Raw genomic sequence first — 17,404 nt, forward strand, 5'->3', positions numbered from 1 at the left:
TTTTCAGTTGTGAGTACATTGCAATGGGTTGAACTGTGCAATATCTCTATTTATTAAGGGCCCAGGAATAAGGTCTCCCTAATAAAGATTTAAACTTTGCATCTGGCCATAGCTATTACAAAGACAGTCAGGATTCTCTGTGATGTCAAGTAAATGAAGTGTTACAGCAAGTGTGAAACACCCTCATAAAGGCCACAAGAACTAGAAAATATGATATGTAGAAGATGATTGCACCTACTAGCATTCACATAAGTTAAACACCATTTGGACTAATGCTGTAATGTATATGTATATATACATACACACATCTACACATAGAAATTCAATAACCATTGAAAGTGACCAATAAAATGTTGAGTCTGTTAAAAAATATATATTATTTTAATATAGGTTATTATTAAATGGATTTGTCTAATATGCAGCCAATACCTAGCTCCTACTGTACACTGCAAGTTGTCCACTTTTTCCACTTCATATCCTAAAGATTGTGAGCCCACAGTATGTCTAAACATAGCAACGTAAGGCTTGTTGGCCTTCAATCTAAAGCTGGTTTACAAACTAAATCATTTTTGTTAGACACGTGGGATAAAAGAAAGTGATTTGACAGACTTCCCCCACGCTATATAGCGCTGACAGAAGAATCTCCTGCTGTAACTACAATAACCTGACAGACACCGCTCGAACCTGTCAGAGTTCCCCAATAGGGGCTGCATTTGATTGGATGCAGCTGCTTACTGGCCAAAAATGTTGTGCCCTGCTCTTCGCTTCTTTAATCAAAGGATGCTGGGCAGGAGGTGGCAAACCACATAGTGTATTTCCTGAGAAACAGGCAGGAATTAGTATAATGTGTAGCCAGCTTAGCAGAGGGCAGCTAAAAAGCTTTGCAATATAACGAGGACTTGGAAGGATCCCACTAGAAATGTTCAAGTTATGTCCAGCCATGAAGAGGGCTGAGATATAACTTACCAGATAGAAGATATCTTAATTGATGTGGAAATGCTCTATGAATATTTCCTGAGAGCAAATGTATAATCAAAAAAGAAATCATCTCAATTGACATGCTCAGTCATCTGACCCTGAAACTGCTACTAAGACCAGAGAAATAGAAACAAGAGAATATAGGAGGTCATTTAATATTGTTGTAAAACCCTTTTGTTAGCTTTTTAGAGCCTATAATATTGTGCATTTCGGTAATAAATTTCTGGGTGCACTTAGTTTCACAGTAATAAATACGCTCAGACTAGATTATATAGTCAGTTATTCAAGAAGATGACATGAATATAAATAATGTATGAACTTCCTTTCCGTTCATGTCATTTAGTCTTCTGCTGGAATTACAATTTAGGTACAATTACTGGCAAAACGTAAATGGCCAGGGGATGGCTGCTTTGTAGTTGCCTTCAAGAGACGGACGGCCTGAGAGCCAGTCCATCATAACTCTACATTTTATCGTTACCTTTCTTGTAAGAGGTACCTCAATCGGCACTGGGATAACTTCTGCCAGCAGACAGCCATAAAATGCGACCATAAACATGACTGGATCATTATTGGGATAAACCAGGGCAACCTGAAAGAAAGCCATGTGTAATATTAATGTTCAAAGCAGGTTCTGAAATGAATATACAAATGTGTTAATTCAATATACACATTTTATTTAAAAAAAAAAAAAAGATACATCTATAATTGCACAATCTATATTTCAAGGAACCTGTGGTACTGTACAAACCAAGTTAGTTAAAGTTATAGAATACTTTCACCAATGCAATATAACTATGGACCTTATATGAAGATAAGTTTGTCCTTAGCTCTGTTAAATGATCAGCTGTAGAGAAACACTGAAGACCAAATACTATACAAAAGCACAGGATTCCTCTTGTACTTGATGGGTGGAAAGTCCTAACATGACCATTATACCTCAAACCAGGAAAATTGAGGGTATAGAAAGTTTAGCTGTACACAAAACTTTTATCCATTTTGGCAACTCCAGTTGATGCCATTAACACCACCACCTATCTTTTACCACACTGGCAGATTATAAAATAGTTACTGAGTGCTCATGTTCTTCTACAGCTTAAAAAAAGAAAACAGAGGAAGAAATAGGTTATTGTTCAAAAGTTCTTTCTACCTGCCAAATTACAGTTACATAACTCTCCTAATTAGAGACAAATCTTAGGGGCCATCATATACAGTGCCTTGCGAAAGTATTCGGCCCCCTTGAACTTTGCGACCTTTTGCCACATTTCAGGCTTCAAAGATAAAGATATAAAACTGTAATTTTTTGTGAAGAATCAACAAGTGGGACACAATCATGAAGTGGAACTAAATTTATTGGATATTTCAAACTTTTTTAACAAATAAAAAACTGAAAAATTGGGCGCGCAAAATTATTCATAAGTTAACCACTTGCCGACTGCCGCGCGACTATTTACGTCGGCAGTCAGTACCTCACAGGCAGAGCGACGTAGATCTACGTCGCTAGCCTGTGAGGGTCTAGGGAGCGAGCGAGCGCACGCCCCCGGAGGCATGGTCCGGGGCGTGTGACCGGCGGACCCGATGTCCGCCGGTCACTCGGCGATCGTCGTGCAGAGGGAGAAAGGCAGGCGGCTGATGTAAACAAGCCGCCTGTCATTCTCCCCTGTGTAGGAATAGTGATCATACGGTTCTACTATGTAGGACCGTTGATCACTGTTCCTGCACCTCAAGCCACAGCCAATCACAGTTAGAATCACGCCCCTAGGGACACACATAACCCCTCCCTCTAAAAAAAAGTTAAGCCCTTCACTGCCAGTGTAATTTTACAGGAACAGTGCATATGTATAGCACTGATTACTGTAGAAATGTCACTGGTAACCCCAAAAGTGTCAAAAATGTCAGTCAAGGGTCCGATCTGTCCGCCGCAATGTCGCAGTACCGCAAAAAAAAAAAATCGCATATCGCCGCCATTACACGTAAAAAAAAAACAACAAAAATTACAAAAATCTTTCCCTTTGTTAGTATACGCGATAACTTTTGCGCAAACCAATCAAAATACGCTTTTTGCGATTTTTGTTTACCAAACATATGTAGCATAAACAAATTGGCCGAAAATGTTAAAAAATTTTGATTTTTAAATTTTTTTTGGGGGGGAATTTCATATAAAAAAATGTGAAAAATATAATTTTTGCAAAATTTACACTCTTTTTGTTTATAGCGCATGATCAAAAAATCGCACAAGTGATCAAATATCACCAAAAGAAAGCTCTGTTTGTTGGAAAAAAAAGGACATCAATTCCAGTTGGGTACAGCGTCGCACGACCGTGCAATTGTCCGTTAAAGTCACGCAGTGCCGAATCGCAAAATAGGCCCTGGTCAGGAAGGGGGTAAAATCTTCTGGGGCTTAAGTGGTTAATACTTTGTAGCGCCACCTTTTGCTGCGATTACAGCTGTAAGTCGCTTGGGATATGTCTCTATCAGTTTTGCACATTGAGAGACTGAAATTTTTGCCCATTCCTCCTTGCAAAACAGCTCGAGCTGAGTGAGGTTAGATGGCGAGCGTTTGCGAACAGCAGTTTTCAGTTCTTTCCACAGATTCTCGATTGGATTCAGGCCTGGACTTTGACTTGGCCATTCTAACACCTGGATATGTTTATTTGTGAACCATTCCATTGTAGATTTTGCTTTATGTTTTGGATCATTGTCTTGTTGGAAGACAAATCTCCGTCCCAGTCTCAGGTCTTTTGCAGACTCCATCAGGTTTTCTTCCAGAATGGTCCTGTATTTGGCTCCATCCATCTTCCCATCAATTTTAACCATCTTCCCTGTCACTGCTGAAGAAAAGCAGGCCCAAACCATGATGCTGCCACCACCATGTTTGACAGTGGGGATGGTGTGTTCAGGGTGATGAGCTGTGTTGCTTTTACGCCAAACATAACGTTTTGCATTGTTGCCAAAAAGTTTGATTTTGGTTTCATCTGACCAAAGCACCTTCTTCCACATGTTTGGTGCGTCTCCCAGGTGGCCTGTGGCAAACTTTAAAAAACACTTTTTATGGATATCTTTAAGAAATGGCTTTCTTCTTGCCACTCTTCCAAAAAGGCCAGATTTGTGCAGTATACGACTGATTGTTGTCCTTTGGACAGAGTCTCCCACCTCAGCTGTAGATCTCTGCAGTTCATCCAGAGTGATCATAGGCCTCTTGGCTGCATCTCTGATCAGTCTTCTCCTTGTATGAGCTAAAAGTTTAGAGGGACGGCCAGGTCTTTGTAGATTTGCAGTGGTCTGATACTCCTTCCATTTCAATATTACCGCTTGCACAGTGCTCCTTGGGATGTTTAAAGCTTGGGAAATCTTTTTGTATCCAAATCCGGCTTTAAACTTCTCCACAACCGTATCTCGGACCTGCCTGGTGTGTTCCTTGTTCTTCATGATGCTCTCTGCACTTTAAACAGACCTCTGAGACTATCACAGTGCAGGTGCATTTATACGGAGACTTGATTACACACAGATGGATTCTATTTATCATCATTAGTCATTTAGGTCAACATTGGATCATTCAGAGATTCTCACTGAACTTCTGGAGAGAGTTTGCTGCACTGAAAGTAAAGGGGCTGAATAATTTTGCACGCCCAATTTTTCAGTTTTTATTTGTTAAAGTTTGAAATATCCAATAAATTTCGTTCCACTTCATGATTGTGTCCCACTTGTTGATTCTTCACAAAAAATTACAGTTTTATATCTTTAGGTTTGAAGCCTGAAATGTGGCAAAAGGTTGCAAACTTCAAGGGGGCCGAATACTTTCGCAAGGCACTGTAGAATCTGTCAAAAAATCTTAAAGAAATAATAAAAAAAGAACTGCTGTTATTAAGTCCAGGCACCTAGAAGTTCACACACCTGTAGAAAACGCCGATACCAATTTTGTACTATAAAATCTCGAATCATTAGGACAGGAAAAGCCTTGGCACTTCCAGATAGTGCTGAAACGTGTCCAACCCTTTCTGCTTCCTGCACATTTCTACTGGTCATAGTGATGAGCCAACAGGAATGTGTGGGAGAGAGAGGTAGCAGAAGCCACAATAGTCAGGAATTTGGCCTATAAATGTAAGGTACAGCAGCTGCTGCAGGTATGTGTGACTCTAGGTGCTTGTATTTTATAACTGCTTTAGGCTAGGTTCACACTTATGCGGTGTGGGAAACGCAGCAATCCCCTAAAGGTTTCTTGCATTGCATGCAAACGGCACTGTCCTTGCCATCCGCTGTGAGTGTCAATATAAATGTTAACACCCCAAACACAGGTCGCAAACACAATGTGTTTGCCTGCAACAGATCGCATGGTCATTTGGTGGTGCAGCTCCAAAAAAAATTTAAAATACATGCATTTTTTTGGTACGATGCAGTGCAATTTGAGCCCATTCAAAATGAATGGGCTCAAATCGCACAGCACGGAATCTCGTGTGAATTAAAAAGGAACGTGGTGTGGAAAGAAAAAAAAAATCTGTTAGCATCTGCAAAGATGCATATACTGTACTTAATATTTTTAAACCCGTCAACCAGTTGTTTCCCACTATAAAACAGAAGACATATATGAGGAAACAAACTGTAAGGGCTTAAGCACACTACATCTACAGATTTGTTAGCTTTTTTGAGTTCTCCCTTGATTCTGCCTGGAAACTCCCATCTATGTTAGCCAATGTGTCCAAGCACACCATAGATTTATTTAGGAGTTTACAGGTATATGCTCTTACAGGCAGAACAAACCCCTGCCAAACTCGTGTTTTTGAGAGGAGCTTTCGAGCAGAAAAAAAACGCCTAAGTGCCCAAAAATGCATGAAAAAGCCTATAAAAGCTCACAAAAAAAAAAAAAAAAAAAGATAAAATGTGCTAGGTGGAGGGTTTGTGAAAGAAAAATGCTTTTGCTCAAAAAAGCTCAACAAAAACACGCAAAAGAGCACAAAAAATATCACAAGTTTCTTCAAGCTTTTTAGGCAGAGAAACAAAAGCTCAAATGCCTGTAAAAGCAGCTTTTTTTTGGAGCTGTGCAGGAGCCCTAAAGAGATCTACATAGGAACACTAAAATCCTATTCACATATAAATTCGGTTTTAGTGCATTATTTCATAAGCATTAACATGTGTTGAGTTAAGGCAGTCCACTTATTATAAATGGGCTGCCAACAAACCACAACAGCCAAAAAATGTAAATGACTTTTTTTTTTTTTTTTTTTAACAATGAAATATCCCACAAGGCATGATATATGCACTGTGAAGCATTCTGTATTAGGGCCCTTTCACACGGGCAATCCGATTAGGTAAGCCTGTCAGTTTTTCAGGTGGACCTGCTCAGAAGGACCAAGAACCATGGTCCTATGAACATGGTCCTATGAATATGGTCCTATAAACTTGCGGATGTAAATGGCTTGTGTCCGTTTACACTGACCTACCTCTGGGTTCAATCAGGCCTGCTGGAAAAATAGAGGACTGCATCCTATTCCTTTTGGGCAGATGAGATCAGAGACCATCAAGTATGGACAGCAGAGTTTACTCCCGGCTGCCCATAGAGCAAAGCGGGGTCTGTCTGTGTCCGCTCTGCAGGAACTGGGCAGACATAGACCGGTCATCTGTCCTGCTCTGCTTTGATCAGCAGGGGATCAGCTGACCAATCCCCTGCTGATCGGAATATAAGGCCCCCATGTGAAAGGGCCCTTGGGCTCTACTATACAAAACCGTTGGGATGGCATACATAATGAATGGAACCACAATGCACCATACATCAAGAAGCTGTGCTACTATGCATTATGCTAAGGTGCATTACCACAAAATCACCACGTCTACAAAGCATAAGTGTGAAAAGGCCTTAGGTATACAAGAGTGAAATTGATAATTTTGTACTGATAACTAGGGAGATATCAACCAACCAGATATAAATGTGTTTAGAGAGATCTCACAAGTAGAAATGAAAACATGGTCATGTGTTAACCTTCTTTTCCTCTATAATATGTGCACACATTTTATTCAATTTCTTATGAATGCTACAAGTTTCACCTTTGGTCAATGTAATTCATTATCATAAACATTATTACAGTGGGGAAAATAATTCTTTTGATACCCTGCAGATTTTGTAAATTTGCCCACTTACAAAGAAATGAAGTATCTATAATTTTTATCATAGATTTATTTTAATCGATAGAGGCAGAACATCAACCAAAAATTCAGAAAAAAACACAATACAAATGTTTTAAATTGAGTCGCAGTTCAGTGAGTAAAATAGGTGTTTGATCCCCTACCAACCAACAATAATTCTGGCACCGACATACTGGATACAGTATGTGCTCATGTGGTACACAGATTAGTCCTGTCAATTTAAGAAGGTGATCCTAACAACAATTTGTTATGTGTATAAAAGTCACCTGTCCAAAGAATCTTTTTCTTCCATTCGAAACTCACTATAATGGGCAAGACCAAAGAGCTGTCAAAGGAGGTTAGGGAAAAGATTGTAGACCTGCACAAGGCTGGAATAGGCTACAAGACCATCAGCAAGAAGCTTGGTAAGAAGAAGACAACTGTTGGATCGTTCGCAAATGGAAGAAATACAAAAGAACCATAAATCGCCCCTCGGTCTGGAGCTCCATGCATAATTTAGCCTCATGGGGCAAGGATGTTTAAGAGAAAAGTGAGGGATCAATCAAGAACGACGTGGGATGCACTTGTGAATGATCTTAAGGCAGTTGGGACCACAGTAACCAAACAAACCATTGGTAACACAATATGCCGCCATGGATTGAAATCTTGCAGCGCCCACAAAGTCCCACCTCCTCAAGAAGACACATGTACAGGCCAGTCTGAAGTTTGCCAATGAACATCTAAATGATTTAGAGAAGGATTTGGAGAAAGTGCTGTGGTCAGATGAGACCAAAATTTAGCTCTTTGGCATTAACTCAACTCCCTGTGTTTGGATGAAGAAAAATGTTAACTATGAGCCAGAAAACACCGTCCGTACAGTCAAGCACGGTGGTGGAAACATTATTCTTTGGGGCTGTTTCACATTAAGGTCATAGAGCGGCCTAGCCAGTCTCCAGACCTTAATCCTTTAAAAAGAAATAAAGAAATAAAAATATGGAGAGAGCTGAAACTTCGAGTTGCCAAGCAACGGCCAAGAAACCTTAAGAATTTAGAGAAGATATGTAAAGAAGAGTTAACCAAAATCTCTCCTGAGACGTGTGCAAACCCGGAAACCAACTACAAGAAATGTCTTACCTCTGTTTGCCAACAAGGGTTTCTCCACCAAGTACTAAGTCAAGTTTTGCTTGAGGATCAAATACTTATTTTACTCACTGAACTGCAACTCAATTTATAACATTTGTATCGTGTGCTTTTTCTGGATTATTGGTTGCCATTTTGTCTCTATCATTTAAAATACAACTATGATAAAAATAATAGACCCTTCATTTCTTTGTAAGTGGGCAAACTTACAAAATCTGCAGGGGATCAAAAAATGATTTTCCCCACTGTAGGACAATATAATATTTTGAACATACAGAACAATTTAGTGCCGCTGCTTGGAGAGCTTAGTCAGAAGCCTGTCATGCTCATGTGACCGAGTTCTCATACTGTCACGGAGAGCTATCTACTGCATTATTTAAAGAACATTCCAAAGGACACTGCAGGATCCACACTATGGCTTTTACTTTATAAACACAGGCATAGTGTGGAGTAAATTGGGGCTGAAGAAATACAGTGCTTTGCTCACATTAAGTGAGCATAAGTGCACAGCCTAAGACAAGATAACAAAGTGGAGCACATAATATAATCAGATTGCTATTAAAGTGTCAGCCCACTCAAAACTGTTATTTCAGTTTTTAAATAGAAGGAATTAGGCCACTTAATTTTTCTCAGACCAATTTCTGTTAAATAATAAAATTTCTACTGGATTGGCACAGTTGCCATTGCCATCAAAACAGAGTCCTGCTCTCCATGCTGCATTCTGAACTTGCTTCATATCAGGTAGAATACAACAAGAGGAATGGGAACAACTCAAAATAGATAAAGTATCCCATCAACACCTAGAATAGAGTTTGCAACTATGGATTGGAGATTTTGCTGTTGGAATCTTCAAGAAATATAAGAAACCAGGGGGTGACTCAGCCTACCATACTTCACCTGTAACTGAATTCCACTTCTGGGTGGACTGACCCTTTGAATGTAAATTGAGTAATACATGTAACTGTCTAGAATTTTTTTAGAAAATGATGATACTCATCCCATGGATGCACATGGCCAGGCAGTAATAGGATAAGAAAGTAGACACAAAGAAAATACAGTTATTACTGACAATATAGTGGAAGAGAAGCAAGAGAGATCCTAATTTAAAGAATATTGAAATAATAATTTCTAGTGCTAAACTTTGGATTTTTTTCATTAGAAGTAGCAAAGATGAAGTGGAATGCATCCGCTAGCAATCACACTTTGAGGTTCATGATGATTTACAGCAGGACAGGAGATTAAAAAATGTGGTTTGGTCAGAATATAAGCACACAGTAGTGAAAGCATAAGTAACAATGTCATGCTAAAATCATGGTCAGTGCAATGGTGCCACAGCCTGTACAATGATACCAATGTCAAAAGGTGTGTAAAGTAATGCATACTGCTGCTACAAAGAAGACTGGCACAATGCTTTTATGCAAGTGGCGGAGGCAATACGGCTACACTGAAGGCAGACATGATGCTATTACATCAGTGGCAAACATGAAGTAGACACAATGCTGCTACAATGGTAGTGTTGATGGCTGACGCAATATCACTAGCGACCACAAGACTTCTCTAAGGCTGGAGATTACAAAGCAGCTTCATTCACGACAAGCAATATATTCATCTAGAAGTTTGTGCTGTTGCACATGAAGTGATTCAAGATAAAAGCATGATTTAAAGTTTAATTCAGCGCTGATTTAATGTTAGCATAATTGACTTGGATATAAAAGCAAAGCACAAAAGCTAATTATGGTATGAATGTAAATGGTAATGAACTAATTATCTGATATTATTAAAAAAACACCCAAAAAGCCATGCACACACTATTTCCTTATTAGTGAAATCATATCTGTAAGGTCTACTTGCCATTACGCTGCTGGAAATTGTAGTTGTTTCTACAAGCCTGTTACATGCATCTTAAACAATAATTAAACAAAGCCTGTAGATCAACCGTTCTGTCTAATTAAGCACACAGCAGGAGAATAGTAATCACTTGTAAATCATTTTTAATATCATGACATATTTGAACATAGCAATAAGACTCTCTCTCTTCATTCCAAACTGGAAATTAGTGAGATTATAAATTAAATATATATTCTCTGTGGACTTCATTTATACAGCCCTGGGCAACTCAAGCTGAGCATATAATGACAACTCTAGTAAAACAGGCTGCTGTCAATGAAAAGCACAAATCAAAACTATCAGTACACCAGAGAAATAGGAACGAAGTTACAAGCAAATTTACACTCTCTTGAAAATATTTTGCTTGGCCTTACCACTCCTGATTCTATATAGGCGAAAGACACTGCCTTTCACAATAAATAACCAGTAAGGCGACTTGAACTAGGGAGGGAAAGGTGTCAAGCTCAACTATTAAAGGAAACCTTTACTGACGTTACCCTTTGCCAACGTAGCTCAGTTGGAGTTGCCCTGGTTATCAAAGCTTTAAACATTGGGTCTCCCAGCTGAGGAAAAAAAGCTTGAGAATAAAAAGGAGGCATTAAGGACAATTCCACTTCCATTCCAGTGCAATCGTATTTAAAGCTAAGGAAAAGGTATTTGAAAAGGGATTACCAAAAGGTAAATACATATCTTCAATATTAAAAAAAGGACACGATCTAAAAAAAAAAAAAAAAAAAAAAAAAAATGCTAAAAAGGTGGCAACCACTAGTCAGATGTTTAGTGATACCCCCTCAGAATTGATAATCCAACATTTTACTGGGTTCATCACAAGCAAAGACGGAAGGTATATGCTGGCTCTGTCTAGATGCGTCCCAGTTCTACTGAGGATCAGCCGTTACAAACATGTTACCCCTCTTTAAAATTTCTGTCCCCTGTTCAGTCTGATGGCTAGTTCCTTAAAAATAAACATACAGTTTAATTTTTAAGAGATTCCAAACTGCTCTCAGCTCTGGTAGCTGACCCTTTTATTCCTGTTCCCAAAGTCACTGACCAGGAACCTGTATGTAGACAAAGACACATGATTTTTCTCCAACTTATCTCATTCGCATACTGAAGGGTATGAAAAAACAGAGGTTGCGACCATCTAAGTGTAGTTTTATGAAAACAAAGGGTTAAAATAGCATAGGCACTCATATGTAGCTCAAAAAAACATAGGCACATCATCCTAACAAAAAGCTTCATGATGGATCTCCGTTGAATGGATTACAGGAGCGTTCGCCAGGGAAACGGCGAGGCACTGCAGGGTAAAGCCAGGAAGTGGCTTTGGATTTGTAATAACAAGCGGAGCCAGTGTAAAACACTCTGTGATGCAGGAAGTCGGGTAGTGGCTCTGGGAAAGCAGATGTCAGATGTCAATGTGGGCGTGGCTATGTGTTTTAGGGCCATTTACTCCCCTTTCTCAAGCCTCAAGCAGGGCTGGCCTTACCATTGGTCCCACTGGGTCCATTGGACCCAGGCAGCACTTTGAAGGGGCAGCAAATTGATGCCCAAGATTTTTTTTCCAGCAGTTTTGTGTGTCATCAGTTTGCGGCGTGTTACAGGTAGCATTTCCCCATTTCATACTGCCACCCGTAGTGCAAACTGATGAGTATGAGGAGGTGGAGGTTCTCCTCTGGGGAACGCTCCTTATGTGATTGTGGTGTGCGCAATGATGTCAGACAGTCAGACAAACAAAATACTGGAGTTTGTGGTTTGGAATTGAACATAATGGTAAGTCATATAATTGTGCATGTAGACAAGGTGCTGTTGCATATAACACTGAATTCCTGATACATTTCATTTTAGTTTTAATTATCATGATATAAAATAAAATTGTGTGGGCATTTTGGTGGGTGTGATTTTTTTTTTGGGGGGGGGGGGGGGGTGTAGCATTTCATTTTTGGACCAAGGCAGCACAATGTCTTGGGCCAGCCCTGGCCTCAAGCCTACTTTTATGAGCTACTTAAGTGAATATGCCATTTTAACCCTATGTTTTAATAAATCTACATTGAGATGGTCACACTCTGTCTTTCCTTCTTCTTCAGTATTAGAGTACAGAGGATCTACCTGAACTCTGTTTAGAGAGGAGCAGCAGCCATCCTAAAAGTGACTGTTCATATATGTTGGACTTTTTAAGGGCAGTATTATAGTACACTCTGTTTTTAAGGTTTTCAAGGTTTATAAATTGAACGTTTAGTTAGGGGGCTTTTATAATTATAATTTTGTGCTAAACTGTTTTTTTCCAGCTCATTTCAGAAAGTTGGCCTTTATGGCCATCATTTTAAGGAGTTCCTACATCTAAACCATCAGGAAAGAAGTCAGAAGGGTCATGGTTCAGCAACATGCAAGAAAAGATATACACACTGCATGGGCTTTGTTACAGAAAGCGACAGGGTGAGCAACAGTATCCACATCTGAGGACCGAATAAATGTGCAGGTGGCAAAACTGCAATTTTTATACAGAAAGTTTTCATTTTGTCATAGAGTACATGTAAGAAATAGAACATTTAATAAGCGGTTAGGAGTTCTGCTCCTTTAATTTAAGCCCAGATTATATCCACTCCCTAACTGCCTAGGAGTTGTGTGTCCAACAAAACCACTAATTACAAGCTATACTTGATTCAGCTTTGTCCTCTGTGTACTTTAACATTCATTTCCACTGAAAATACACCTAAAGAAAGATTACCTTCTATTTTCTTTAACATATTTCATTTATTTTTTATAAACGCAAATTTTTGATAAACGCCTGAATGCCGTATTGTGTTACAAATACACTATAAAATGAATGGATTGACTTTAATCAGTTCTTCTACCTATATACAAGTTAAATTCTATATTTCTGCTGTGGGCCTGTTGATTTGGTGATAACTTTGTCATGACTTAAAGGGTTTGTAAACCTAAAATATGCTTTGCTGCCAGCCCCCACTGTATAAAAGTGTTTGTTAGAATCAATGCTTCTAAATACCTTTTTTGTGAAGTTTCTTTAGGCCGGTCACATGACTCCTGGCCACTCTGCTACTATGACCCAGGGCTACAGCAGGAGGAGCCAAGCTCTCCCTCTGACATCAGATGGGAGTCACGTGGCTGCTCAGCCCCTCCCACTGTAGCCCTAGATTGTAGTATTGGAGCAGCCTGGAGTCACGTGGCCATCCTGAAGATGTAACACAAAAAGATATTTAGAGGCTTTGTTTCTAAAAAAACACTTATACAGTGCAGGATGGCAGCTTAAAAGAGGGGCTGGCAGTGACATTTTTGTTTTTTTACTAACAGCAGTAAGGGCGAGGGGGGGGGGCGGAGACAGAGACACAGACTCCTGAGCTTACAGGCAGGGAGGGAGGGTGAAGAGGACGGGAGAGAGCAGAGAGGAGAGACAGCGGATGATGGAAGCACGCAGGCTGACCATGGTGATCAGGGCTCAGCAGCCTTGATTATCGTGCTCAGGACAAAGAGGGGGACACAGGAAGTGGCAGGATCAACTAGGTTTTTTACAGTTTCCAGAGGGAAAGGTTAGACAGCACAGACACTGTACTGTTTAACCTGCTATAAGGAAATAGTTTCTCTATTTTTTTTTTTTTTTTAGGGTAACAACCACTTTAAGGTAACAAGGTAAAATATATACATTTTGCATTTAGATACACGGTTAAAAAAAGGATGTCATATGTTTTTCTTGGTTTAGTGTTGGCGTTCATGATCCTCTGAACTCAAGACTAGTCACAGCATGAATTACCAAAAGCTTTCCTGTGAGCAATCAAAGATATTCCATTATCAAAAAAACTTGGTCTTTTCTGCGTCAAAAGAAAAGTACCCTCCGCTACCTGTAAGGCTAACTCCGTCCTGTCTCTTGAAAGGCTACATTACTAAAGCTGGCCATAGAAGGATCAAAATTTTTGTTCAGTTGGCACTGCAGCACTGATCAGTATATTCTGACAGCAGAGGGGTCCCCACTGTCAGAATAGAATAGTGCAGCGCAGAGGATTCCTCTATTCACCATGCTTGTGTGGATGGCAGAATCTGCTCAGTTTTTTCCTTCAGCCTTCTGGCTGATTGAAAAAAAAAAAGTAATCTATGGCAAGCTTAACCACTTCTAAAATGTAAAAAAAAAAAAAAAACTCAAATTTGGACAATTTTTCTCCACTACGCAGCATTTAGAAAGGTTTATATACAGATCCCAAGTTCACTCTATACCAATCTCTCTATTCTACACAAGTTTCTATTAGAACAATATGCAACTTTTTGTTTGCTATATCCCAACTGACAAAAATACTTTCCTAGCAATTGACAACCAATCATGAAGCTTCAAAGAGAGCAAAAAAACAACTTGCGCTTGGTTCAGAAATAAATCTAATCTACACCACCCAGTGCACTACCAACACAATTTGCACAGCATAAACCCACCAATTCTATTTTATTAAATAACAGACATACCTTATTATCTGGTACAGCCATAACCAGATAGCAACATAATTATCAAATTTCCTAAATACTTTAGATTCTCCAACTTTAAACCTTTTACTCACCTGAACAAATGTGATGCCTTATAAATGAACTGTATTTAAATTTAAATGCAACTACCTGCATTTAGGCTACAATGCTTCCAACCTGTTGTATGTTATACAATAAGTAGGGAAACAGGCAAACTGATATTTTATCTATGGGGAAGGAGTGTGGTGTAACTGAGTAATATCCAGAGGAACTGGAAAATTCCTTGCTCAATCAAAACAAAAACTAGTCTATAGCTAGCTCCCATCCTTCATGTTTATGTAGCCTTAACCAGAATATTGTTCGCTTACACCTTTTCAATATGGAATATAAAAGGCAAATGCAGCTATCTTTGTTCTCTCCAGAATAAAAGTTAGTGATTCAATGGTTGCTACTACAATAAGCCAATACAAGTAAGATCAAAAACTAATCAGAAAAACTATGCACTATACTAGTAGAAAACTAAAACATGACATTACCCTGTCACCTGGTTTTAGCCCTTGTTCATTTTTGGTTCCCAGTTTGTTAAGTAGAGTGTATGCCAACCTCACACTTCTGGTCCACAGTTTGCCTGAAACACAAGAAATGTAACATTTACTGTTCAAGCTCAAAAACATTTACAGCCTTTGTCAGTCTTTTTATTACTACCTGTATTTCTACTGGACAGATTTACCCTCACTTTCTGCCAGACAGGAAATAAATAGAAATTCTACTCAGCTCCCAAGCACAAAACAGGAAAACTCAACTTATACAGTAACTGGCTTAAACTGTACATTTAGGCTTCTATTTAGTCTGCTGTGATACTGGTTACATAAGTATAAGCTTGCCAAATATTAACTTTTAACTTTAGCTGGTATTGCAGAAGCATAATCAAAATGTAATCATAACACTATCAACTAATGACCAGGGATCTCCAAACTACGGCCCTCCAGCTGTTGCAGAACTTCACATCCCATGAGCAATTGTAAAATTGATATTCACAGACATGACTAGGCATGATGGAATTGTAGTTTCTGAACAACTGGAGGGCCATAGTTTGGAGATCCCAGAGCCAAACAGCACAGTCATTGAATGCTTCCCAACAGTAAGAGCTCCATTCACATTATACTTGTGCAACAGAATTAAAAAAAAACATAGCATATAAATATCTTCAGGATAAAAAAAATGAGCCCTGTCCTGTCACAGATTACAGCTAACAAAAGAAATGTGTTTCTTTCAGACAACAGTCACAACATCAACCATTTCGTTCTGCTATTATTGCTATTGATAGGTCCAATTCCATTCTATTTCCGGCCATATTCTTTAAAGTGGAACTAAACCCACTGATTTAATGGTTTCTCAAAACAGTTTAATTCAAGGCATGCCATGAATGATAACTGTTATAGTTACTTGTGAGCTTATATTAGCTCTCAATTGAACCATCATAGGTGATCACATGTGAAGCACCGTATCAACTGCAAAAATCATTGACAAGCAGATCAGGATCATTAACCTCTATACGGAACACTCCACTCTCCTCAAGTCCCTTTGTTCGCACTATATACACACTTTTGCAACACACATAAAACTATGGTTACACCTGTTGGTAATGGTATTTCTAAGAGTCTTTCAGGAGAGCTGCTTGAGAGATCATTGGCTCTGTCTTCAACAGTAGACACAAATCAGAAAGAGATTTGAAGATTTAAATCCAAAAGTTGAACAGATCTTTGTCAATATAATTTCCAAAAAACTAAAAGGGCCACCACCTTCACCTTAAGGGTACTGAGCAACAAACAATTCTTAATTCCTTCCTGGAAATGCAGCACTGTAGAAATTGAGTTGAGTAGAGTTTTCTGGTATTCACTTTATAGCGAAGGAGAAGAGGGGTAATCCCCCTTTTCAAACAGCCTCTCTTCTTGAGAATCGTCCTCATCAGGCAGAAAAGCTGAGAACTCAGATAGAACACCGGTCCCTGTTATAATAAATCTGGACAGTGTATACTACAAAACCAAATCATGCCCCTGCACTGGACTATTATTTTGTGGTGTGGATAGAGCAGGGGTAGGGAGCCTTAAAGAGGTGGGGATCTAACTGAACATGGGAGAAGTCAAAGATCACTAGGCACAGTGTCACCTCCTCACACCTGGTTTAAACCTCTAATTGCTGTACTACAACAATCATGGGTTGAAATCAGGTGGTGAGGAGGCAACATATCGCCTCCACCTGTCAAACGCACTCCGATCACTTTTTAGAAGAGCAGCAGTGCCTGCTGCACTTGTGAATTAGCCCTTAGAAAGAACCCTCAGGGCCCATTTACACAAAGCTGGGGATGATTAAAACATGCCATTGATTCGTGGATTTACCACCCCCAATCCATACCTTATTTAGTTGCCAGGGCAGCAGCCAAAGGTGTACCCATGGGAATCTAACACCCAGTTGTTTTTGGTGGGTACTAACGCGACCTAAAAGTAAATGGGGCCACTCTGCCCCACAACTGCATGTTTCTTAAGGTTCCAAGGGGTTAAAAAGCAACACAACGCTGCCTGATTTAACCCTTTGTTTGCTGTACTGTACAAGGTTGCAGGGCATTTGCAGAGGGGCCTCATTCACTTAAATGGGTCATGTTAGGCAAGTGCTACACCCACCAACCACGACAGGGCAAATTACTTCTGCTGAAACATGTGTACACCCCTGGCCACTATAGCTAAAGGGGGTGCGGCTGGGGCAGGGGTGGTCTTAACTATGGGGATTTTATTATCCCCCAAACTACAAATGTAAATAAACCCTT

General features: G+C 39.5%; 1 protein-coding gene across 2 annotated transcripts in view; it reads right to left on the minus strand.

Annotated features, from left to right (window-relative positions):
- The window catches only part of DIP2B (disco interacting protein 2 homolog B), a 400,603-nt gene that overhangs the window by 98,322 nt on the left and 284,877 nt on the right, over positions 1-17,404 (minus strand). The window contains exons 9-10 of one of the 2 annotated variants that reach the window (XM_082244510.1): positions 15,117-15,208; positions 1,475-1,567 (exon numbers count right to left, since the gene is read on the minus strand). In XM_082244510.1, coding sequence (XP_082100636.1) covers positions 1,475-1,567; positions 15,117-15,208 — 185 coding nt within the window. Of the gene's footprint in view, positions 1-1,456; positions 1,568-15,116; positions 15,209-17,404 lie in introns of both variants that reach the window. The other variant, XM_082244509.1, reaches the window with a different exon arrangement.

This window comes from Pelophylax lessonae, assembly GCF_965119305.1.
Source record: "Pelophylax lessonae genome assembly, chromosome: 2".
Taxonomy (NCBI): Eukaryota; Metazoa; Chordata; class Amphibia; order Anura; family Ranidae; genus Pelophylax; species Pelophylax lessonae.